The sequence below is a fragment of the Camelus bactrianus genome, chromosome 3 (assembly GCF_048773025.1).
Source record: "Camelus bactrianus isolate YW-2024 breed Bactrian camel chromosome 3, ASM4877302v1, whole genome shotgun sequence".
In the NCBI taxonomy this organism is placed as follows: domain Eukaryota; kingdom Metazoa; phylum Chordata; class Mammalia; order Artiodactyla; family Camelidae; genus Camelus; species Camelus bactrianus.
Genome location: NC_133541.1, coordinates 53,646,144 through 53,668,812, shown reverse-complemented (window position 1 = coordinate 53,668,812; position 22,669 = coordinate 53,646,144). Strand labels below are relative to the sequence as shown.

Sequence of the window (22,669 nt, the reverse complement as noted above, 5' to 3'; positions counted from 1 at the left end):
TTGAAAAGAATGTTTATTTTGCAGTTGTTGGATATGGTATTCTGTGCATGTCAGGTTAAGATGGTTAATTGTGGTGTTCAGATTTTCTACATCTTTATTGAATTTTTTAACTGCTTGTTGTGTCTGTTACTAAGAGAGGTGTTTTAAAATTGTCAGACATTATTGTGGATATGTGTTTTTCTTCTATTCTGTCAGGTTTTGCTTTATAGGTGGAAGCTGTAAATTTAGAATACATATAAATTGCATATACGTTTAGAATTACTTTATCTTCCTTTTGAAATGGTATCCTTTTATATCCTGGCAGCAGACCCTCAGCTGTTATTGGTCTGAAAACCACATTATTTCACTTTCAGTTTTGAAGGATATTTTTTAGTGGGTATAGAATTGTATGTCGGCTTTTTTTCTTTTAGCTTTTTAAAGATATCATTTCATTGTCTTCTGGCCTCTGTAATGTCTGTTGAAAAGTTGGCTATCAGTATTATTAAATTAGTCCTTTTAAATAAAGCAGGGGCTAGCAAACTATGGCCTGCCTGCTTATATAAAGTTTTAATGGAACACAGCCATGCCCATTTATTTATGTATTCTATGTAGCTGGTCTTACTCTACAGTGGTATAGTTCTATCAGATGGTATGGCCTATATTGTCTAAAATATTTACTGTCTGACCCTTTCCTTAAGGAAATGTCTTTTTCCTCTGCTTTTAAGATTTTTTTTTAAATTTTCTTTTGCTTTTCAGCAATTTGACTCTGCTATGCCTAGTGTAGTTTTCTTTTGTTTTTCCTTTTTGTTTTTAAGACTTTTAAGTACATGGGTTTATATCTTTCATCAATTTGGAAAAATTCTTAGCCATTAGCTTTTGAAATAATGCTTTTGTCTCATTCTTTCTCTCTCTTCTCTCTTTTCAGGATTCTAATTAAAGGTACATTAGGTATTTTGAGTATATTCTACATGTCTCTGATGCTTTGTTCTGTGTTGTCCATTCTTTTATTTTTCTGTGCTTCAGATTATATTTTTCTCTTGACCTGCCTTTAAGTTCAACAATCCTATCTTCTGCTATTTCCTGTCTACTGTTAAACCTATCTAGTGAGTTCCTATTTCATAAGCTGTATTTTTCATTTCTGAATATTCATTTGATTATTTTGAATAGATTCTACTGCTTCATTGACATTCTCTATCATTTTGTCTGTTTTGTCCAACCTTTCATGTATTTTTCTGACCATATTAATTTTAGTTGTTTTAAAGTCCTTATCTGATAATTCTAGTATCTAAATTACCCATGGATCTGCTTCTGTTCCTTTTTGTTCTTTTTCTTCTCCCTCTCTCCCTTCCTCTCTTTTTCTTTTTCTTTCTTGTCATTTCTTCCCATTTTTAGCTTTTCTCTTAAGTTTTAATCAAATGCTAGGTAATTAGGATAAGAACATTGATGAGTCCCTGTATCACATCTTCTTCCGAAGAGGGTTGTGTTTTTTCCTGACAGGCAGGTGGAGTACTAGCAGATCATTCTGATTCTGTTTAAGCTCAGTCTTTGGCTTTTTAAGGTTTTGTCTGTTTTCACTTTTTCTTATACTCCTAGGAAACATCCTTACTCTTAGTTGCGGCCCTTCTGTGGCCTTAACTGAAAGGCCAGGGTATTTACCAATGCCTCTCTACTTGGGGGAGACTTGATTTCCACCTTCTTTCCCAGCAGTGTGTGGTTGCTGAAATCTCAGCTCAGGTATTTAATCGCTCAGCTGCTGTTTTCTACCGGATTTTCTGAAATCTTGCCCCATGAAAATGTAGTCAGCTATCTGAAGGGAGTTTGTACACAGATTATTGTGTACCTTTTCACTGGTTCCCTCCTCTGTAATTTCACCCTTCACATTCCAGTACCTTTGGTAGCCCCAAACTTTAGCATCTGTCTCCTCAGTCTTTTAAAACTGTTACTCCTCCTTGATGCTAACAGTTTGGGAAATACACTCAGGGAAACAGCTGATGTGAGTGAAAGGCTCACTTTGTCTTCTTTTCTTCTTTCCAGAATCTTGGCCCTTTAAGTCCAGACTGCATGGGTTGATATCCAATGCCTTTAGAAAGTTATTTTATTTGTTTTTTCCAACTTTTATAGTTATTTTCTGTGGCAGGTTTAGATTCTTACAAGCTACAGCATCACGGGCAGATCTGGAAGTCTCTGCGATGTATTCTAAACATAACAGCAAAATGGTTCTGGATGTGTATTAGGTTATGACTCCTCTCTATTCTTAACCCTCCAGTTCCTTACTTCATTCAGAGTAAACACCAAAATCTTCAGTGTTATTTACCCTCCTTTCATTGTCTCTTTGCCTCGAGAGTGCCCTTCCTCCCTGTCCTTCCCCTCCCATATCTGCCTGGCTTCCTACCTCACTTGGATGTCTTTGTTCAGATGTCTTTTTATTTAGCCTATTCTGATCACCCCATTTGAAATTACCCCCTTCTTTCCTTCCTGCGTTCTTTCTCCCTCTGCTGTATTTTTCCCTCATACCATCTCATGACTTAAAATTTGCTTTTTTATTATGTATGTTTGTTGTCTATTTTGCTTATTAAAGTAAAAACTCTGCAAAGGCAAGGATTTTTGTTATTTTTGTTCATTGGTGTGTCACAAATGCAAATGAGAACCAAATGAGACTAGCGTTACAAAATCTAAGGGAAGAGGGAATTTCAAGATGGAGGAGTACTGGTCAATTGGATCAAATATAGAGGAATAATTTAAAAGTATTCATGAGATTTTTGCATTGGGTTTTTTTGTTTTTGTTTTTTTTTTTTTTTTGCATTGGGTTTTTAAATAAGGAAGTTGTTGCTTTTGTGACAGAAGTTTTAATAGAGAAGTAAGAGAGAAGAAGATTACCAAGGGTTGAGGGTGTGGTAATAGCAATTGTAGACTATTCTTTTTTAATTTTGCAAACAATGTAAGAGTTCACGGAAGTTCATACTTAGATAATTCATGGCTTCTCCTTAGATGGTTAATAGATAGATGATTAGGCAGTTGGAGTTTTCTGTTTCTTACTCACTCTTGTATTTATTGTGAATGCTTTATGCTAAAAACTACGTGAGCTTCTGAGTGTCATCCAAGGGATGGACAGGCCCTAACTGAACTGAAAGTTGTTAAGCCATCACCTTGTGCACATAAACTAATTATGAAGGCGGCCAATCCTTTAGCTGCGTAGCACTAGAAAAAAGTGGATTCTGACTCTTAGTCCCAGCCTTTTTTGTTGTTGTTTTGTTTTTTGCCTACCTATTTATATGCCCAGTGCATCATTTGGAGTAGAAGCATCTTTCATTTGAGTAGTCCTCAAAACATGAAGAGGAGCATGCCCATGTCCTAGGATTTTTTAACAGAGCTTGAGAAAGGTCTAGCTCTCTTCTCAGAGGTTTTGATGCATCCTTTTGGGGATGTAGTTCCATTTGGAAATCACTATTCCTCATCACTTTTCCCAATCCAACATTGGTGGATTTAAATTTCAGGTGTTGCTTTTCATGGTACTCACATTTTGGTGAGTCTTTTGAGGAAAAAGGAGGTAATTGTGTAGTGCAGTGCTAACTGGTGAAGGGCCTTTTTTTTTTTTTCCTTTTCAATTTCCAGACAATTATGAATGGATACTTCTGTAAAATACAATAAACAATAAATTGCTAGAAAAACAAAATGAAAAAAGCACGCAAAATAAAATCTCAATTTTCTATTAGATTCAAAAATATAGAATTACACTTTTTGATTGCTCTAAGTGCTTGCTTTCAGATTCTATTTACATCTCCTTATGTACTAGTAACAAAAATTTGTGGATTGTGGTCTTTCTCAGATCACATTTTGAATAGCACTGAGACAGTGTACAGTGCTACATAGTGTTAATTTCCCCGTTAATTTATATTTTATTTAAAAGAAGTAGAAGATTTTAATAAGTTATAAATTAAAGATTTTTTAAAAAAGAAGTAATTTATATTATGTGAAAAGCCCTACTACCTCAAGTTCTTATGGGTAACAGGTAAGATTTTGCTTTTCGATTATAGTTACTGCTTTATACTGGTGCTGAAATAAAACTGACTTTTTGGTGATAACAACATTTTCTTTAACTTCCCAGTAATGTTTTTTCTCTGTTTCTTGAAACTATAAAAATAGGCCTATTTTGAGCATGAAAGGAAAAGTTATACCGCTTAACACCACAAGATGTCACTTATGTAAAAATAAAGTTAATATTCTAATACTCAAAGCTGGAAAGCTACAGGTAAATAGGTAAATGTAGAATTAGGTAAACTAAATATATATATATATGTATATTTGAAACACGTATTGGTTTTTGGCAAAGAGTCAGTGAATATATTACTACTTCAGCATTAGTTTGAATTAACTCTTTTGGTATTTAGCAAAAAAATTTCTTAATTCTTAAGGTTAATGTATGTTAATAGGCTACATTTGAATCCATGTAACGAACAAGGTAGACCTTAAATGGCTCAATACAAGTGAACATATTTTGAGGGCAAACTAGGTGTTATAGTATTAACTCCCAAATCTTTACTGTTTTGGTGACAAGTGAAGAGGCACTTAGGTAGAGATGTGTAATTTCTCTTTCACAAAGACCTGTTCATAAAATAGGTATCTGAGAAGTTGAATATTATGTCAGGTTGAAACAGTGCCTAGGATTTTATTTGTGTCTTTTCTCTGAACCTCAGAGTTATTTAGCTCTCTGCCCATGTTAACACCAAAGATATTTGTATTTATTGTTGAAGACTTATCTTTTCTGTTAAACACGAAGAACAAAACCTTTGGCCTTAATACCGGGTTCCTGTTTTCTTGTTTTTGGTTTGAGAGAGCAGGTCAGGACCTAAGGTGGTTGGGAAGGGGACCCTGGCATCTCAAGCTAAGAGGAATAAACCAAGTTTCCATTAGGCCATGAATAAGATTACACCTGGGGTTAGAGGTTGGACTGTCCTAAAAATTGACACTTCATTATTCTTCATTGCTCACTTCTCTCTCCAGATAACACTTGTGGAAAGAGTGGTGGAACATTTGAGGGAAAAAAAAGGAGTTCAGACATGAAAATGAATCTTCTTTCTTTTTTTTGGCATGCATATGTGCGATCACATTTTATTGATACTTCCTTATCACTTCAGCTTTTTTCGCTTTCTTCTTCCCAATTAGTTTTTCAAGGTTTCTTTTAGGTTTTTGGCTTTTCATTTATAAATATCTACATGGTCAGTAAGTAAAATAGGACAAGAACAAAAATTAGGAGGGAAAAAACCTCATTTGTGGTTTCATTAATTTTTATTCCCTTTCAGTTACCTGTGTAATGTGAAAGAATGAGAAGTTTTAGGAAGGAATTCTACATTCATTGCAGTGAACAATTACAGTATTTTATATTTGGTAGTTGTATATCCTCACATATAGTCCTTATATGTTGCTGTCTTACTATTTACATACTTTCTAACTGTATTTTAAATTCAAGAGTTGTTACAGTTAATTGAATTATTTTTGTGTCTGGCTAGTGTTCACCATTGCATTTAATTTTATGAGCTGCTTGGAAAGAAAGAGTAATTTTTTTCATAGTAAATCTCGTTGTCTTTACTCTTTTTGGCAAAAGTATACTTATCTTTCATTTGTTTATGTACTGCAATGACAGTTTGTAACATTTAACTCCTTTATCAGTTTGCTAGGACTGCTGTAACAAAATGCCACAAGCTTGGTGGCCTAATCAGCAGAAATTAGTTTTTCTGGAATTCTGGAGGCTGGAAATCTAATATCAAGGTGTTGATAGATTTGGTTTCTCCTGAGGCCTCTCTCCCTGGCCTGCAGTTGTTTTCCTTCTTGCTGTGCCCTCACAGGGTCATCTCTTGGTCTTCCTGAGTCTGCCCTGTTCTGTAGTTATAAAACATCAGTCATATTGGATTAATGTCCACCTCATTTTAATTTAATTCCCACTTTAAAGGCTCTGTCTCCAGATATAGTTACATTCTGTGGTATTGGGGGTTAGCATTTTAACATACAAATATTGGAAGGGACACAAGTCAGGCCACAACAACACATGACCAATCACTCATTCTTAGTAAGTGCTTACTGCCTACATTCGGCCTAAATTTGTAAAATGTACAAAGTAAAATATTTTTGTCAAGGCTATATTTATTTGGAGTAAAGGAAGCTCTTCTCACCTATTTTTAAGCTTAAACTGAGATGGAGGGGCCTCTGACGCATGTTTTTGTTGTTACTGTTCTTGAACCATATTGCCTGAAGGAGCTGTGTGGAGTAAATTTCCTTAATCTCTTTCTGGAGAGTTTGTTGTAGAAACTATGAAAGATTACTAATCATAAACTAATAACTAGTCCAAGTAGTTGATTACATTTTGTAATACTACAGTCTTAGTTTCTTGTTAGTTTTCTATAGTCATTTAAGATTTTCCTTTGATATCCTAAAATAAGATTCAGTGATTTAAATTCTTGAGTAAGCTTGAAGCTTAAATATGATAATTTAATTTCAATGTATGGAAATAGTGGCTTATCTGATCCCAAATAATATATTTCTCAGAAATAGATATATGTGTTTTAGTCTTCTTTGAAAAGATTGTGTCTTATTCACAAAAGTGAATAAAACACTATAAAACTTTTTAATATCATTTTTATGGAGGTATAATTTGCATACAACAAATTATCCACCTAAAGATTATAATTAGATGAGTTTTGACAGATCTATAAACCTGTTAAATCACCACCACAATTAAGAAGATAAAGAACATTTCCATCTTCTTATGGAATCAGAAATTTTTTAATGTTCCTTTGATTTCTCCCTTTACGTATGATACCACTGATCTTGGTTCTGTCACTGCAGATTAATTTGCATTTTCTAGAACTTTAAGTGACTTAAGTCATGCTCTTTTATGTCTGGCTTCTTTCACTGACATAATGATTTTGAGATTCATCCATCTTGTTGCATGTATCAGTGGTTAGTTCTTTTTCATTGCTGGGTAGTCTAGTATACGGCTAAATCACATTTTGCTGTTGGACATTTAGATTATTTCTAGTTTTTTACTATGAATAAAGCTGCTGTGAATATTCATGTAAGTCATTATGTGGAAATGTGTTTTTATTTCTCTGAGAAGTGGAATGACTGGATCACATAGTAGGTTTATGTTTAAATTTATAAGAAATTCAGTTTTCTGAAGTGGTTGTTTTATATTCCTACCAGCAGTGTGTGAGAATTCTAGTTGGTCCATAGCCTTGGCAACATTTGTTACGGACATTGTCTTAATTTCAGCTATTATAATGGGTGTGTAGTGGTATCTCACTTACGAATTTGTTTCCTGATAATCAATGACCATAAATATCTTTTCATGTACTTACTGATACTCCTAATCTTCTTTTGTGAGATGTCTGTTCAGACTTTTTGACCATTATTTTTTGATTGGTTTGTCATATTATAAATGAGTTGTAATTGTTATATGATTGTTTTCTAATTAAGCTTTTGATTTTGAAATAATTGTAGATTCATATGCAGGTATAAAAAGTAATAGATCCTGTGTCCCCTTTACCCAGTTTCCTTCGATGATAAACCATAGATAGTACAATATAACCAAGATGTTGACATTGACATAATCCACCAGTCTTGTTCAGATTTCCCCAGTGTTACTTATACTTACTTGTGTGTGTTTGTGTGTGTGTGTGTGTGTGTGTGTTGGGTCAGGTGTTCTTTTCCATTTTATCACAAGTGTGATTTCATGTAGCCACCAGAAGGTAAAGATACATAACAGTTCCATAACCATAGGGAGCTCTTGTGTTGTCTTTTTGTATCCATGCTTCTCCCTTCCTGTTTTTAACCCTCAGCAGCCACTAATCTTTGTCCATTTCTATGATTTTGTTATTTCAAGGACACTGTATAAGTGAAATCATACTATTCCCAAAAGCAAGTTTGTGTGCCGGACACACAGTGAGGCCAAACAGAAACTTCAGAGTTTGGGGCAGAGAAAGGTTTATTGCAGGGCAGGAAGAACTGGTGGTTCATGTCCAGAATACCCTGAACTCCCCAAAGGGTTTCAGCAAAGCATTTTTAAAAGCCAGCTGAGGGAGGTAGGGTCACAGGGTATGTGGTTGGTTTGTGCACAGTTCTCTGATTGGTGAATGGTGAGGTAACAGGGCAGTGAACATCATCAGTCCTTAGGCACCCATAGGTCTGGGGACTCGTGATCATCAAGTAGTTAACGTTTTCCATTTGGTGATGATTTTAGCATCTGTAAAACAACTCAGAAAGTGTACATCAGATACTATTATCTAGGTACCTCTGAGAGGAGCTACAGCAGAGGATATGGGGGAAATGTCTGTCCCAGGAAGCCCCCATAGGGTCCTGCTGCATTATGACACAGTATGTAACCTTTTAGGATTAATTTTGCTCAGTGTACTTCTCTGGAGGTTAATCAGGGTTGTCCCGATATCAACAGCTTGTTTATTTTTTTTTTTTTTTTACTGCTGAGTGGTATTCCATGCTATGAATGTACCACAGTTTGTAGAACCGTTTATCCATTGAAGGGCATTTGGATTGTTTCCATTTTGGCTAGTAGGAATAAAGCTGCCATGAATACTTGCCTACAGATATCAGTTACTGTATGGTAATTGCAGGTTTAGTTCTATAAGAATCTGCTAAACTGCCAGGGTGGCTATCTGTAACCTTTAATAGTTCCCACTAGCAGTATGCGAGCAATCCAGCTCTACATCCTCACTATCAGTTGGTGTTGTTGCTGTTTTATGACATGTGTGTAGTGATGTCTTGGTGTGGTTTTGATTTGCTAATGGCTAATGAAGCTGAATATCTTTTATGTGCTTTTTTGCCACTTGTATATTTCCTTCAGTGATTGTCTATTAATGTCTGTATTAGTTTGCTGGGGCTGCTCTGGCAAAATACCAGACTGAATGGCTTGGTCAATAGACATTTATTTCTCACAGTTGAGTCTAGGACTCTAAGGTTGAGGTGTTGGCAGGTTTGGTTTCTTCTGAGGCTTGTAAGTGGCTGCCTTCCTCACATTGCCCTGCCCCGTGGAATCCCAGAAGTCTGACAGCCTTTTTTGTTTTGTCTCATCTCCCTTCTTTAGTCCTAGCTGGCAGTGTCTCTGCTTGTGTAATCGCAGCTCTATCCCTGGCTTCAGGTGAGATGTCTGATTAAATCTGTGAGTGGCACTGTGATCTCGTTAGCAAGTGATTTTCTAGCCATACCATTGGTGTTCTTTCTGAAGACACTTTCTTGATTTTTGCAATGTGGATAAGCTGAGAATTTCCCAAATCTTCAAGTTCTAGTTCCTTTTTGCTTAACTGTTCCTTCAATCTATCTTTCTTTCTCACTTTATTATAAGCAGTAAGAGATTTTCCTGGAGCAGGTTTTTAAATTTTCATGAAATTCAGTTAATCATTGTTCCCTTCTGTGGACTATGGTTTTGGTGTGAAGTCTAAGAACTCTCTGCCTAGCTTTATAGTAATTGTTTCAAAAGTCTATTCTGCCATGTTGAAAGAAAAATGATTAGAGATTGCAAATTACCATTTTTTTTTTAACTTGGGGTTAATTTTTGAATTTGCTGGGGGAAGGTTCACTTTGAAGAATAGAGGCAAGTCAGTTGTGAACAAAAAAAAAAAACTATTGGGAGACAGTTGGCTATGGGTTTTTCTCTGTTTTGCTGCACTTCTGTGTAAAGGCACTAGTAGTTTTCTTCTGGATTATCTTTTAAGGATGTTTATATAGCATACGGCGTTGGAAAGGAGAAAATGTCTACCTCGTCAGCAAAGTTATCTTACTTGGTGTCATCATCATCTGCCTGATTATCCAAAGTGGGGATGGGGGCATCCTTATTGAGTGCCCCTGTCTTATCCTTTGCATTCAGTCACTACATCGCCCTGAATTAAACTTTTAAGGAGCTCTTGAATCTGTCCTGTATTTATCACTTACTGCTCTGGTTCATTACTTCATCCTTTCATTTAGATATTAAGATTGCCTTTACCTAATTCTTTGAATTAGGGCATATCAATTTGGGTCTCCCTTCATATTTATGTTTTTTTCTTTTTGTGTGGTAGGGAGAAAAAAGGGATGTGTGAATGGAGGATAGTCTTTTTTTTATTAATTGCTCTTTCTTGACATATTCTGAAGAAAGCTCTTTTTGGCTGATACAAATATTTTAGTGCTGATTCACGAATTTTTCTCATTTCTTTTTATCTGATGATTATACAAAAGAGAATCTGTATGCCTCTGTTGATATTTTGCCCGGAACTGAGGTACAGTTTTATATTTTTTGTTTCATTGATAAGCTTCATGACAGCATAGCACTTTGATACTGTTGTGTAGGGTTAGATGAAAAATATATATTTAATTATAAATAAGAAAGCAGTTATGTAACATTCCCTATTATATTATTTCTAATTCTTATATTATTAAAATTATGTATTTTAATAGCTATGTATGTTAAAATCTAAATATGCGATTTTTTTCTTTTCTTCTTTATAGGAATGAAGACCTAAAGCAAATGTTAGAGAGCAACAAAGATTCTGCTAAGTTGGATGCTATGAAACGGATTGTAGGGGTAGGTAAAATAGTAGATCATTTTGACTTTTGGATACATAACAAGTAGTGATATATTAAAAATATGTATTAAAGAATATATTAAATACCAAATTGAACATCCCATCTGCTCTTTATTATCAACTTAAAATTTCCCTTCTAAAATGTTTTGGAAGAATTAATAAAGTGACAAAATTCAGAAACTTTAGTTCTAATTTTATCTTTTCTGTGTTTTGATTTCCATATCTCTAATATCGAGAAATTCTCCTATCACATACAGAGAGCTAATCAGTTTGAAGACAAAATAAGATTATATACAACAATATCTTGACTTCTTACAAAGAGGGATTCTAATGAGCTAAAGGATTTTCTTTGTCATTCTTTGACTTAAAAATTGTGGGCATACTTTCTTCTGACTTTCAAATTCCATTACTACTAATAGAAATATTTTGGTCCATGTATCATCATAGAACTTGTAATGAGTATTAGAGCACTTGCAAGTTTTCAATTGTAATGCAGAATTCAAGCAATAGACTAATATGTTATTATGTAGAGGGGATCCGCTGTCAGAGAGTTAATATAATGCAATTTCTGATTATATGTAAAATCTTAAATAAAATATTTTGTAATTTGTGTTGGTCTCAGCCTAATTTTTTTTTTTCATTTGATTGTTTATATTCAGTGAAAAAACTGGCTTAATTCAGTGACTATCTGATGCTAAAGAGTTCTGCTTGTCTCAATGGAGTTAAATTCATAAAACCTATCTTAATACTATGCTTTTTTCACCACCATTGCTGATTCTGTTTCTCATACGTTTTTATATAAGGTCAAAATGTGATAAATTTGCATAATTGCACAAATAAACTCTGCTGTAGTAGGTTGACAACAGAACTGAAACAGTCCTGTTTTCTAGCAGGCAATGCCACCATATGAGAGTTTGAAATCTCCTTTCTTTTCTCGACATATTAAAGTCCACATCCCATTTATGAAGAATGACTATGAGTGTGAATATGTTCTGTTAAAAGGTCAGTAGTTACGTAAATCAAATATATAGAAGTCAGGGACTAATTGTACCTGTAGAACACCTGTAAATTGCTTGATTCTTGCATTCAGATATATGTCATTTGGTTAAAAAGACAAATGTTGAAGATTCTTTTGTAAATTTTTCATTTGTTAATGTTATGTTATATAAATAATAGCACTTACGGACAAGTAGTTCTTGCTTTGCGTGGCTTTGGTATTTGAATTTCAGTTACCACAGCTTAATTAAATAACACCAGTCCCCTGACAACATGGTTAACATTTCAGTTATCCTGGTATATTAACTTAGTAGTTGGAAAATGTACAAACTTCATCACTGACTCTTCAGTCCACAACTCACCATGTGGATAACAAGTGTACATCATGAACAGTGACCAGTCGGGTTACTTCTTTCAAAGTAACTTTTAGTGATTGGTCACTGTGTATGTTACTCAGTTCATGCACAGACTGCAAAGCATGTAGTAGTGTTTCCTCCTTGTTTCCCAGTGAGTAGCCCACTTGACATTTTACAGAAATGGATAAATAAAAGGAATTTGGTCAACACAGATGAAAATTTGGCAAGGAAATGAAAAGTGATAAGACTGGAAATGAAATGCATATATAGAATGTAAATGGAATTATAGAGAAATAGCTGACTATGGAAATAGTGACACTGCCACTTTTTGAAAGACTCTAAATATGTAGCTAGAGGAACTTAAGTAAGGTGAGCTTTTCGACATAAATGAGGAAAATGATTGTGATGAAAAGGATGAAGCTATGCCAGAGGAAGTGATGCTGCCAAAAAACTTCACATTAAAATAATTCTGGGAGATAATTCACACCATTGTAAGTGCAAAGGATACAATGTTGGAAGCAGATCCAAACTTACAAAGGGTAATTTACCACGGTATAGAAGAGATGCTTGCTCAGTACCTTGAAAGATGAGAATAAGTCAAGTCCATTCAAACTACGCTTTGTAAGTTAATTCTCAGTGTTTCTAATGTTTTATGTTACAGTGTATTAAATAAATATTAATTTTACTATTTTTCATTTTTCTATACATTTCTAACTGACAGTAATACAAGTGTTTTAAATGTTTTTACAAAATTTTTAGAAGTCATAGGTCAATTATAAGTTTTACAGTTGATTATCAAGATTGCTTTGCCTGCTCTCAGCTTCCATTCCTGCAGGTTACAGCCCTGCACTACCATATAAAGCAGGTGGTGCTTTTAATAATTTCATTAAACTTTGACTTCACATCCCATTAAGGTAAACTATTTCACTAAAGCTGAGGATACTGTTGAAATTCCTAAATCCAAAAAAGAGATATTTGGTTGTTTTTTCTATATTCCTCTCTCAAACTGATAAAGAAGTAAAAATTGATATTCTCATCATCTAGGCTACTTGACTATCATAAATGTAATGTCAGTGTAAATAAACATCATAAAGAAATATAAATGTAGCCATATATGTTTATTAGCTATAGACTGTCTCTCCTTAGGAAGCTTGTAACTGTAGGAAAATGATTATTAATTAAAAATTATTCTTTATCTTTGCATAATGCCTTCAAGATCTATCCGTGTTTTCAAAAATGGCAGAATTTCCTTCTTTTTCATAGCTGAATAATATTCCATTACGAACACACACACACACACACACACACACACACACACACACACACACACAGACACACATTCTTCCTTATCTATTCACCCACTGACAGACATTTAGGTTGTTTCCATATCTTGACCATTGTGTATAATGCTGCAGTCAACATGCAGGTGTACATATCTCTTCATTATCCTGATTTCATTTCCTTTGATATATACCCAGAAGTAGAATTGCTGGATCATGTGGTAGCTATGGTAGCTCTATTTTTAGTTTTTGAGGACTTTTGTACTGTTTTCCATAGTGGTGGCACCAATTTACATCAGCACCAACATTGTTCAGTATTTCTCTTTTATCTGCATCCTTGCCAACACTTGTTACCTCTTGTTTTTTTGGTGACAGCCGTTCTAACAGGCTTGAGGTGATATCTCACTGTGGATTTGATGTGCATTTCCCTCATAATTAGTGATGTTGAGCATGTTTTCTTGTACCTGTTGGCACCTTAAACGTATATAATGTTCCATGTCAGTTATATTTCAGTAGATCTGGAAAAATTATTCTTTTACTATACAAGTGGCAGAAATACATATTTACAAATTTTCAAATAATATTGAGGTATAAAAAGTAAAAGTTTCATCTTCCACATAAACTTTATGGTCAAATTGTCAAGTTATGTTAAGAATTGTTTTGGGATTTTGATTAGGATAATATGGAATTTATGTATTTCCATCTTCCTTCCCTCCCTCTTTCCCTGTCTTTCAGTAGCATTGTATTTATTGTTCATAGTTATTATTATAGAGGTCTTGAGTATTCCTTGTTAGATTCATTTCTGCGTACTTTTAAATCTTAGTTGCCATTAAGAATGGTGCCCTTCATTATATTTTTAAAATTATTACTGGTGTATAGGAAAACAAAGGACTAGTTTCTGTTCTTTCATTTGATCTCCTTAAATGAACTCTCTTCTTAGCTCTCATAGTTTTTTGTTTCTTTGTTTGGTTTTCTAGATGGATAATTACATTGTCTGGAAATTATGACAGATTTGTATATTTTTCCAAATATTTTAATCTCTTTTTTGCTTTTCTTATATATTTGCATGGATAAAGCTCCTCTATGATGTTGTAGGGGTGGTAGAAGATAACACTATCTTGGTTTTGATTTTATTGGAAATATTTGTAATGTTTTCCTCTTGATTCTGATATATCCTTTAGAATTCAAGTAGTTATATTTCTCTGTGTCTAAGTGATGTTGAACTATAGTTTTCTTTTTTGTCCTCTGTTGAGGTTTTTGATTAGGCCTAAGCTAGAGTCATAGCGTGAGTTGTTATTTAAGCCATCTTGGCCTGCTCTAAGGTTGCAAAGATTCCCCCGTCCCTGTTTTTAGCTTATATGTTTAGGTCTATGATCCATTTTGTATTAATTTTATGTATAGTGTTAGGTGAAAAGCCAAGGTTTTTGTTTGTTTGTCTTGCACATGCATATCTAATTTTTCCCAGACTATTTGTTATTAAAAGGCTGTCCTTCCCCCACCAAATTTCAATCTCAAGTGAAAATCAGTTTACATGTTTGTGTGTCCACATCTGAACTTTCTCATCTGGTTCACGAATCTTTGTGGCTCTCATTTTACCAATACCTCACTCTTGATTTCTGTAGCCTTAAAATAAAACACTGTAAGTCTTCAAGTTGTTTTTTTTTTTTTTAAAGATTGCTTTGTTTATGTTATGGCCTTTGCACTTCCATGTAAATTTTAGAAGCTTGTCAGTTTCTATTTTTAAAAAAAGTCTACTGGGATTTAAATTTGAATTGCATTAAATGTATAGATCAATTTTGGGAGAATTCACATTTTAACACCATTTTGTCTCATGATCCGTGATCATGATTGTATTTGTTTCAATCATTTTTAATTTCAACAATGTAGTATAGTTTTTAGTGTTAGATTTTAAGTTCTATTATTTTGTCAATAGTTTGTCTAAATATTTTGTGTCTCTGAATGATACTAAATACTGTATTTCAATTTTAAACTAGCAATTATTTGCTAATTTCTCCTTTTATTAAATAACTAGTAGTTATTTTTCTTGAAATTTTTTCCAGTCAGGTATTGTAACAGTCATTTGTTCACCTTTACTTTTGTCCCGTTTTTAGTTTGATTTCTAGTTAGCACCATATTTCTATGTGGAAGCTTTAAAAATCATTTTAAAATGTTATGCACATGTGTGCATCATTTCAGTACATCTGTTGGGTCAAGTAGTTTGACGGAGATCAGTTAGCAGAGATATGTATTGGCTTCAAAATTTCTTGGATTTTTTAAATGTAGTTTTCAATGTTTACATTTCTCTTTATGAATTGGGTTTCACGAGCCCTGAATATGGGGTTTTATCACCTCATGTGATTACTGAATAGTTTTAAGACCTTAGTTTCAGAATTAAAAACCTTTAAACATTTCTAAATTTTAGTCTGCCAGAATTTTAAGCATTTTTTATTTGTTTTACCACATTACTTTCTAATATATATCAAAATGTTGACAGTGCACATCTGACTATCTTTCACAGTCAGTAGTCCTGCGATTCAGCAGAGAATCTTGTCAGCAATATCTACCAGCAAGAAACCACAATGATAGTCTCAGTTCATTTTATTATCTTTCTTTGGTAATGTCTGAGACTTATTTAGAATCATGGGGAAATGTTTTCAATGATTCGTATGTTGAATAAAATCTCATGTATGCCAAAGCATGCTTAGGGAAAAAAAGCTACCTACTTCAAAATCTTGTGGTCATTTATTACGCAGCAGGACTCAAGTTGAAACACAATATGTTATTTTTCTTGTTATTCTTGAAAAATATATGTCTAATGTTTGAAGCACATGTTCATATTTTATCTTGGCTTGATGAAATATGAGCTAAGAGAATGTGAAATGTATTGCTTCATATAGTGAACTTGTAATAAGTTTTTTAGCTAAAATACTGATGAGTTGATTATTCAGAGTCCTTAAAGAAATGGAATATTTTGGTGTGTTGAAATCTTTGATGTATTTTCTGTTAGTAAATGTTGACTGTTAAAGGCCTTTCTCAGATTAGTTTGCTTGTTTTTGTAGTATGGGGATAATGACCAAATCTGAACCTTTCTTTGATAGGTAAGATTCTTAAAATTCCTAATTAAATTTATTGATATATATTATTTCATAGCCATGAATGTTGCAAGGTATTTGGTTGGATATTACTGACCCTAAGAAAATTAAAAGTAATTTCAAAGTTTCAGATATTTTTTGTTTAACATTTATAAAAAATTAAACCAAATTCAAATGATACATCACTGTTGTAGGAAAAAATTGAGAAAGTACATATAAGAAGAAAATAATAACATGCATTATTCTTACTATCTTGAGTTATGATCATAATAAACATTTTGGTCTACATTTTTCTAGACTGATTGCTTATCCATTGTTTTCATTCTCCCTTACAGAAGTGCTTCAGTTCTGTGTGTAATTTAAAGTATTCAACTTGTGGCTGATGTTGGCATCTTTTTTTGCTCTTAGGTTGGTAGTTGTTTAAAGGGACAAGATTTTTCTGCCGTGCTGATATACATCAGGACCAGTTCCTAGTTAGCAGGCCTGTATTTTTACTAGTGATATAATGCCTGTAAAACCTTAATGGGCCTTCTGTCAGTTTTGCTTCAGTGTACTTTCTAGAATATAAATCAAGGTTCACTTCATTTTCTATTTCTCTGTGTATTCTTGGCTGGTGATTCTTCAGAGTTGCACTTGGGTCTGAAAATTACTGCTCATTTATAAATTAACTAGTAATTGTTTATAAATTAAAAATTCTGAATTCTCTCCCCATCATTATTGTTTGAAAAAAATGCAACTAGTTAAAATTGTTAAGAAATTAAGCCCAATTTCACCTCTTTTTCTTGCTGAGTTAAAAAAAAATTAGTGCATTTTAACATTAATTGTGTTTTTAGATCTGAATTTTTTAATCTAGATTATTATTCAATATTTTAAAAATAAACAGTGTATGAAAATCATTATTGTCATATACCTTGTTAACAGAATGAAGGGGGAAAATCAAAATTATTTTAATTGATACAGAAAAAGAAGTTGACAGAGTTCAACACCCTTTCATGATAAAACACTCAACAAACTAGGAATAAAACTACCTCAACATTTTAAAGGCCAAAAATGAAAAATTCACAGCTAGTGATGATGAAAGACTGAAAGCTTTTCCTCTAAGATCAGGAATAAAACAAGGATGCCCACTTTGACCACTTCTGTTCAACATACTGTTGGAAGTTTAAGCCACAGAAATTAGGCAAGAAAAAGAAATAAAAGGCATCCAAATTGTAAAGTAAGAAGTAAAACTGTCTTTGTTAACAAACAGCATGGTTTTATATTTAGAAAACCTTAAAGATTCCACAAAAATCTTTTAGAACTAACAAATTTAGCAAAGTTGCAGGATACAAAATTAACGCATAAAAGAGGGAAGGGCATAGCTCAAGTGGTAGAGTGCTTAGCATGTATGAGGTCCTGGGTTCAATCCCCAGTACTTCCTCTAAAAATAAATAAATGAATAAACCTAATTACCTCCCCCCGAGGCTCTCCCTCACCATAAGAACTCTTTCCAAATTAACACATAAAAATTAATTGTGTTTCTATACAGTAACAATCATCAATACCAAAAGGAAATTACAAAAACAATCCTATTTATGATAGTGTCAAAAAATATAAAATAGGAATAGACTTACCCAAGGATGCAAAAGACTTGTGCTTTGAAAACTGTAAATGTTGCTGAAATAAATTAAAGAGGACAAAAATAAATGGAAAGACATCCTGTGTTCATTGATTGGAGGACTTAATATTAAGCTGTCAATATTCCCAAAGTGATCTATATCCAGTGTAGTTTCTATCAAAATCCCAGTGATTTTTTTGCAAAAATAGAAAAACTTGTCTTAAAATCCATATGGAATCTTACTGGACTCTGAATGGCCAAAACAATCCTGAAAAAAGAAGAAAAAAGTTAGAAGTCTTACACTTTCTGATTTCAAAACTTACTACAAAGCTACAATAATCAAAACAGTGTGGTACCAGCCTAAAGACAGACATATATACACAATAGAAAGCCTTTAAAGAAGACTCTCATATATATGGCCATGATTTTCAACAAGGATGCAAGACCATTCACTGGGGAAGAATTTCACAGATAAGGGAATAGAATATGAAAAGACTAGCTTGTAGTAGAGTGTTTGAGAGCTGGCATGTAGAAAGATCTTCTGAGAAATTGTTAACTGGGATTATTATTGCTTAAAATGTCACATAGTATTTATAAAACATTTGTTGTAAATTCATAAAACAAATGCCTTTCATCTTTTTTAGGTAGTTTCTTAGATATGATGTGTAATTCATAAATAACCCCTTTTCCAAAAAATTATCCTGTAGTTAAAATTTTATTTTGTGGCTACCAAAGTCTGGACTATTAAGAGACATAAAGATATATTCTGAGAATGAAGGAAATGGGAATACAGGTAGACATAAAACTGAAATAAATAGAAATGAAAGATAGCGTGTAGGAAATTATAAATGAAAAATGTGGATTAAAAATTCTAGGGGAAATTAGGATTGGACATCATAGTGGACGGGGTGTTAGGAGTTGGCTCTAACAAGGGAGAGTAATTAGAATTTGATGATACTCTACATAGAAGGGTAGAACTTAGAAAAGTAAAAAGAATTGAGTTAGGGGCAGGATATAAGTACGAGCATAGAGAAGCAAAAGAATGTTCAGGTAGTGAGTAGATCAGCTTACTTTGATAATAGCATTGGCATAGAACAATAATGGTTGATTAACTCAAAGGGACGTAAGTGCATTTAGGTCATTTGAATATTAAATGAAATAGTTTGGAGTCTAGGTAGTCAGGGTCTTTTGAAATCTTTGAGGGGGGCTGACATGCAAAGTAGTGGTTTAAACATATTAAACTGTTGGTGATGTACATTAGAGGGACAGGAGGAAGAGATTGTTGGAAAAGTCCTCTGTGAGGTGATGCTGACTATACTAGGATAATAGGAGGAGAAGGGATTAACATGAGTGTGCTGAGAATTCATAGCAGGACCTGGTTACTGGGTAGATGTGAGAAGAGACCAAGATAATTCCATGGTTTTTGGTATCTGGAAAAATGGATGGAAATAAGAAATTCTAGCACGAATTCCCATTTTATCATGAAAAATGAGTTTAGTTTTAGATATAGCAAGTTTTGGATGAGAGAGAGATCTAAATAATGTTCACTTAGAGAAGTGGAACTAGGGCTTAAAGTTAGGGCTCAAGTTTGGGAAATTGATCCCCATAGAGGTAGGAGTTAAGACATGAAGGTGAATGAAATCTTAGGAGTTTCAGAGGTTGTAGAACAGTGTAGCCTGAACAGATGGTCATCCTTGGAACTTTAGCAGGGAAAGGAGGTGGATCTGGTGAAGGGATCTTTGAAAAATAATCGTCGGAGAAGTAGGGGGATCAATGAAAAGAAAGCCAAGGGAGAAAGAATGACTGTAGTTTGTTTAAAATAAAATTTATTCCCCATCCCCACACGCTTTACAAATGCATTACATCTTTAATGTAAGAACTTGGAAAATAAAGAACAGTACAACTATTTAAAAAGTATTTGCAATCCCATTAACCAGAGAAAACTTTCATGAATATTGTATGTCTTGAATTAGTACGTATTTCTTCCTTAGTGTCTGTGTATTTGTGTATTTATGTTGGTAAACGAGCTTGTTTGTTCTTTGCTGCAGATAGTTGGGATAGGTAAGATGACTCAAAAAGATTTAAGCTTGTTAATTCTGTAGTTTGTTTCTATAGCTTATCTTCTAAATATTAATTTATGTAGAATTTGTTTTGTTTTCAAATGGCTAATTTAATGAAAATTCAGCTTTAATGTTCTACTTTTATTCTTCAGATGATTGCAAAAGGGAAAAATGCATCTGAACTGTTCCCTGCTGTTGTGAAGAATGTGGCCAGTAAAAATATTGAGGTACTGTTTTGATTGATACTTTTCATGATTTCTTTTGTTGTGAAAGAATCATATACTTTTCAGTTACTTTGACATACAACATAAGATACTTCAGTATCACTAGATTTTTGATACAATTAAAATGTCCATAATCTTAAATAGGTGAAATAGAATACAAAGTGGATGTAATCTTAGCTTTGGAATTTTTATGGAGAATGTGAAAAGTAAAATTGAGGTTAATTCACCTGGGTGAAGGATGATAACCTGTTGAGTATTTTTAGATGCCAGTTAAAATTCTGCTCCAGGGACTTAATTTTAAGATAGCATATATCCAGTGAAACAGACCTAAATTCCTATAGTATTAGGGCAGGGATTGAACCCAAGTGTTATGACTCCAGATCTAGTGCTCTTTCTGGAGCATTGTAGTTCTCATATACCTTGCCTCAGTGTAGCAGGAGGAAAGCAGAAGGCAGGATATAGTGGGAGCTGTGAATTCCTTGTCCCTGGATAGGCCTGGATGTGGAGATTTAAACAGAGGCATTCAAAGAACTTTGAGGCCAAGGTAATAATGTTAGATCAGATGGACTAATGACTTCTGATAGAGTGCAAAAGAAAAATATGAGCCCGTATAGAAACCATTGAGTAAGATGAGCAGGGTGAAGAGTTCAGTGAAGAGAGTTAGAGATGGATCTGAGCAAATGGTTTGTATTTCAAAAGAACAGGAGGTTGTAATGAAGAAGGTTGAATGGTCTCATCTTCATGAGTCTCAACTTCATTTCATGTTGGGTAGTGACTGGAGGATATGTTGAGAGTGCTTGTTGTAAGGAAGGTGTGTTTACTCAGGAAGTAGTGAAATCAGTGTGAGAATGAAAATGCCAATACACATGCTTCATATTTGTCCATGCTAGCATCTGTAAGCATCAGGAAACATGCCTAGTCCTCTATATGAGTCTGGTAAGTTTGGGAGAAGCAGCAGTCTTCACTGAAGAATATTTTTAAGGACCTAGTGACATAAGGGCTGGATGTTTTAGGTGGAGGAAAATGGAGTATAAGAAGCAGAAATTAAGGGCATAGGGAAGTTTTTTCAGTTATAATGCAGTATTATTAATATTATTCTTAAAGCTGTGTTACTTGTTTCCTTATTTGGTAGAAGCTTATTCCAACGGGTACAGTGTATATATTTAACTTACTACAGTCTACCACTAGGATTTACAGTATACATTTTAAAGTTATCACAGTCTGCTTTAAGCAACATTCTACCACTTCACATATACTTTGAAAATCTTACATCAGTAAATTTCTGTTTGCCCCTTCCCTAAATATGTAGTTATCATTTTTACTTTAAAGAGCCAATCATCTTTTAAAAAGATTATGAAACCATAATTAACATGTCATAAACTTCTGACTTTTAAAGTGTACAGTTCAGTGATTTGCATTGTGTTCACAGAATTGTGCCACCATCTAATTGCACAACATTTTGATCACCTCAGCAAGGAACCTGATGTTCATTAGCAGTTACCCCCAGCCCTAGGCAACCATTAGCCTGCGGCCTGTCTCTATGAACTTGCCTGTTTTGGGCATTTCATACAAATTGAGTTATACAGCGTGTGGCTTTTTTGTCTGACTTCTTTCACTTAGCATAATGTTTTCAGGGTTCATCGATGTTGTAGTATGTATCAGTACTTCATTCCTCCTTTCTGCTGAATAATACTCCATTTTATGGATATATGCATTTTGTTTATTCATTCATCAGTTGATGGACATTTGTTTTTTTTTCAACTTTTTGGCTGTTGTGAAAAATGCTGCTGTAAACATTCTGTACAAGTTTTTGTATGCACATATGTGTTCATTTCTTTCAGATATACATCTTGGAGTGATACTGCTAGGTCATAAAATAACTAACATTTAACACGAGGAGCTGCTGAACTGTTTTCTACAGCAGCTGTACCATTTTATAGTTCCATTAGCAATGTATGCGCGTTCTGATTTCTCCACATCTTCACCAACACTTGGTATTTTCCCTTTTTTTAAAAAGCAAAATTGTTGTCTATATTTTAGATTATACATCCTAATGAATGTGAAGTGGTATCTCATTGAAATTTTGATTTGCATTTCCTTAATATAAAATCATTGAGCATCTATTGGCTAGTTGTGTATCTTCTTTGAAAAAATGTCTGTTCAAGATCCTTTTTCCATTCTATAATGGGTTGTCTTTTTACTGTGTATTTGTAAGAGTTTTTTTTATGTTCTGAATACTAAACCCTTGTCTGATGTGTGATTTGCAAATATTTTTCTCCTTTTTGTGGGTTATCTTTTTATTTTCTTGATAGTGCCCTTTGAAGCACAGAAATTTTTAATTTTGATGACAACTGTTTTTCTTTGCTTGTGCTTTAGTTGTCATATCTGAGAAACTGATGCTTTCTTCAAGGTCACGAAGATGTACACTTGTCTTCTTTTCCCAGGAGTTTTCTAGTTTTAGCATTTATATGTAGGAATATGATCCATTTTGAGTTAATTTTCGTGGATGGTGTCTTTATC

The 22,669-nt window shown here is 33.7% G+C and overlaps 1 protein-coding gene across 1 annotated transcript in view; it reads left to right on the top strand.

Annotated features, from left to right (window-relative positions):
* The window catches only part of AP3B1 (adaptor related protein complex 3 subunit beta 1), a 220,652-nt gene that overhangs the window by 21,255 nt on the left and 176,728 nt on the right, over positions 1-22,669 (top strand). The window contains exons 2-3 of the mRNA XM_074360087.1: positions 10,468-10,543; positions 20,078-20,152. Coding sequence (XP_074216188.1) covers positions 10,468-10,543; positions 20,078-20,152 — 151 coding nt within the window. The remainder of the gene's footprint in view (positions 1-10,467; positions 10,544-20,077; positions 20,153-22,669) is intronic.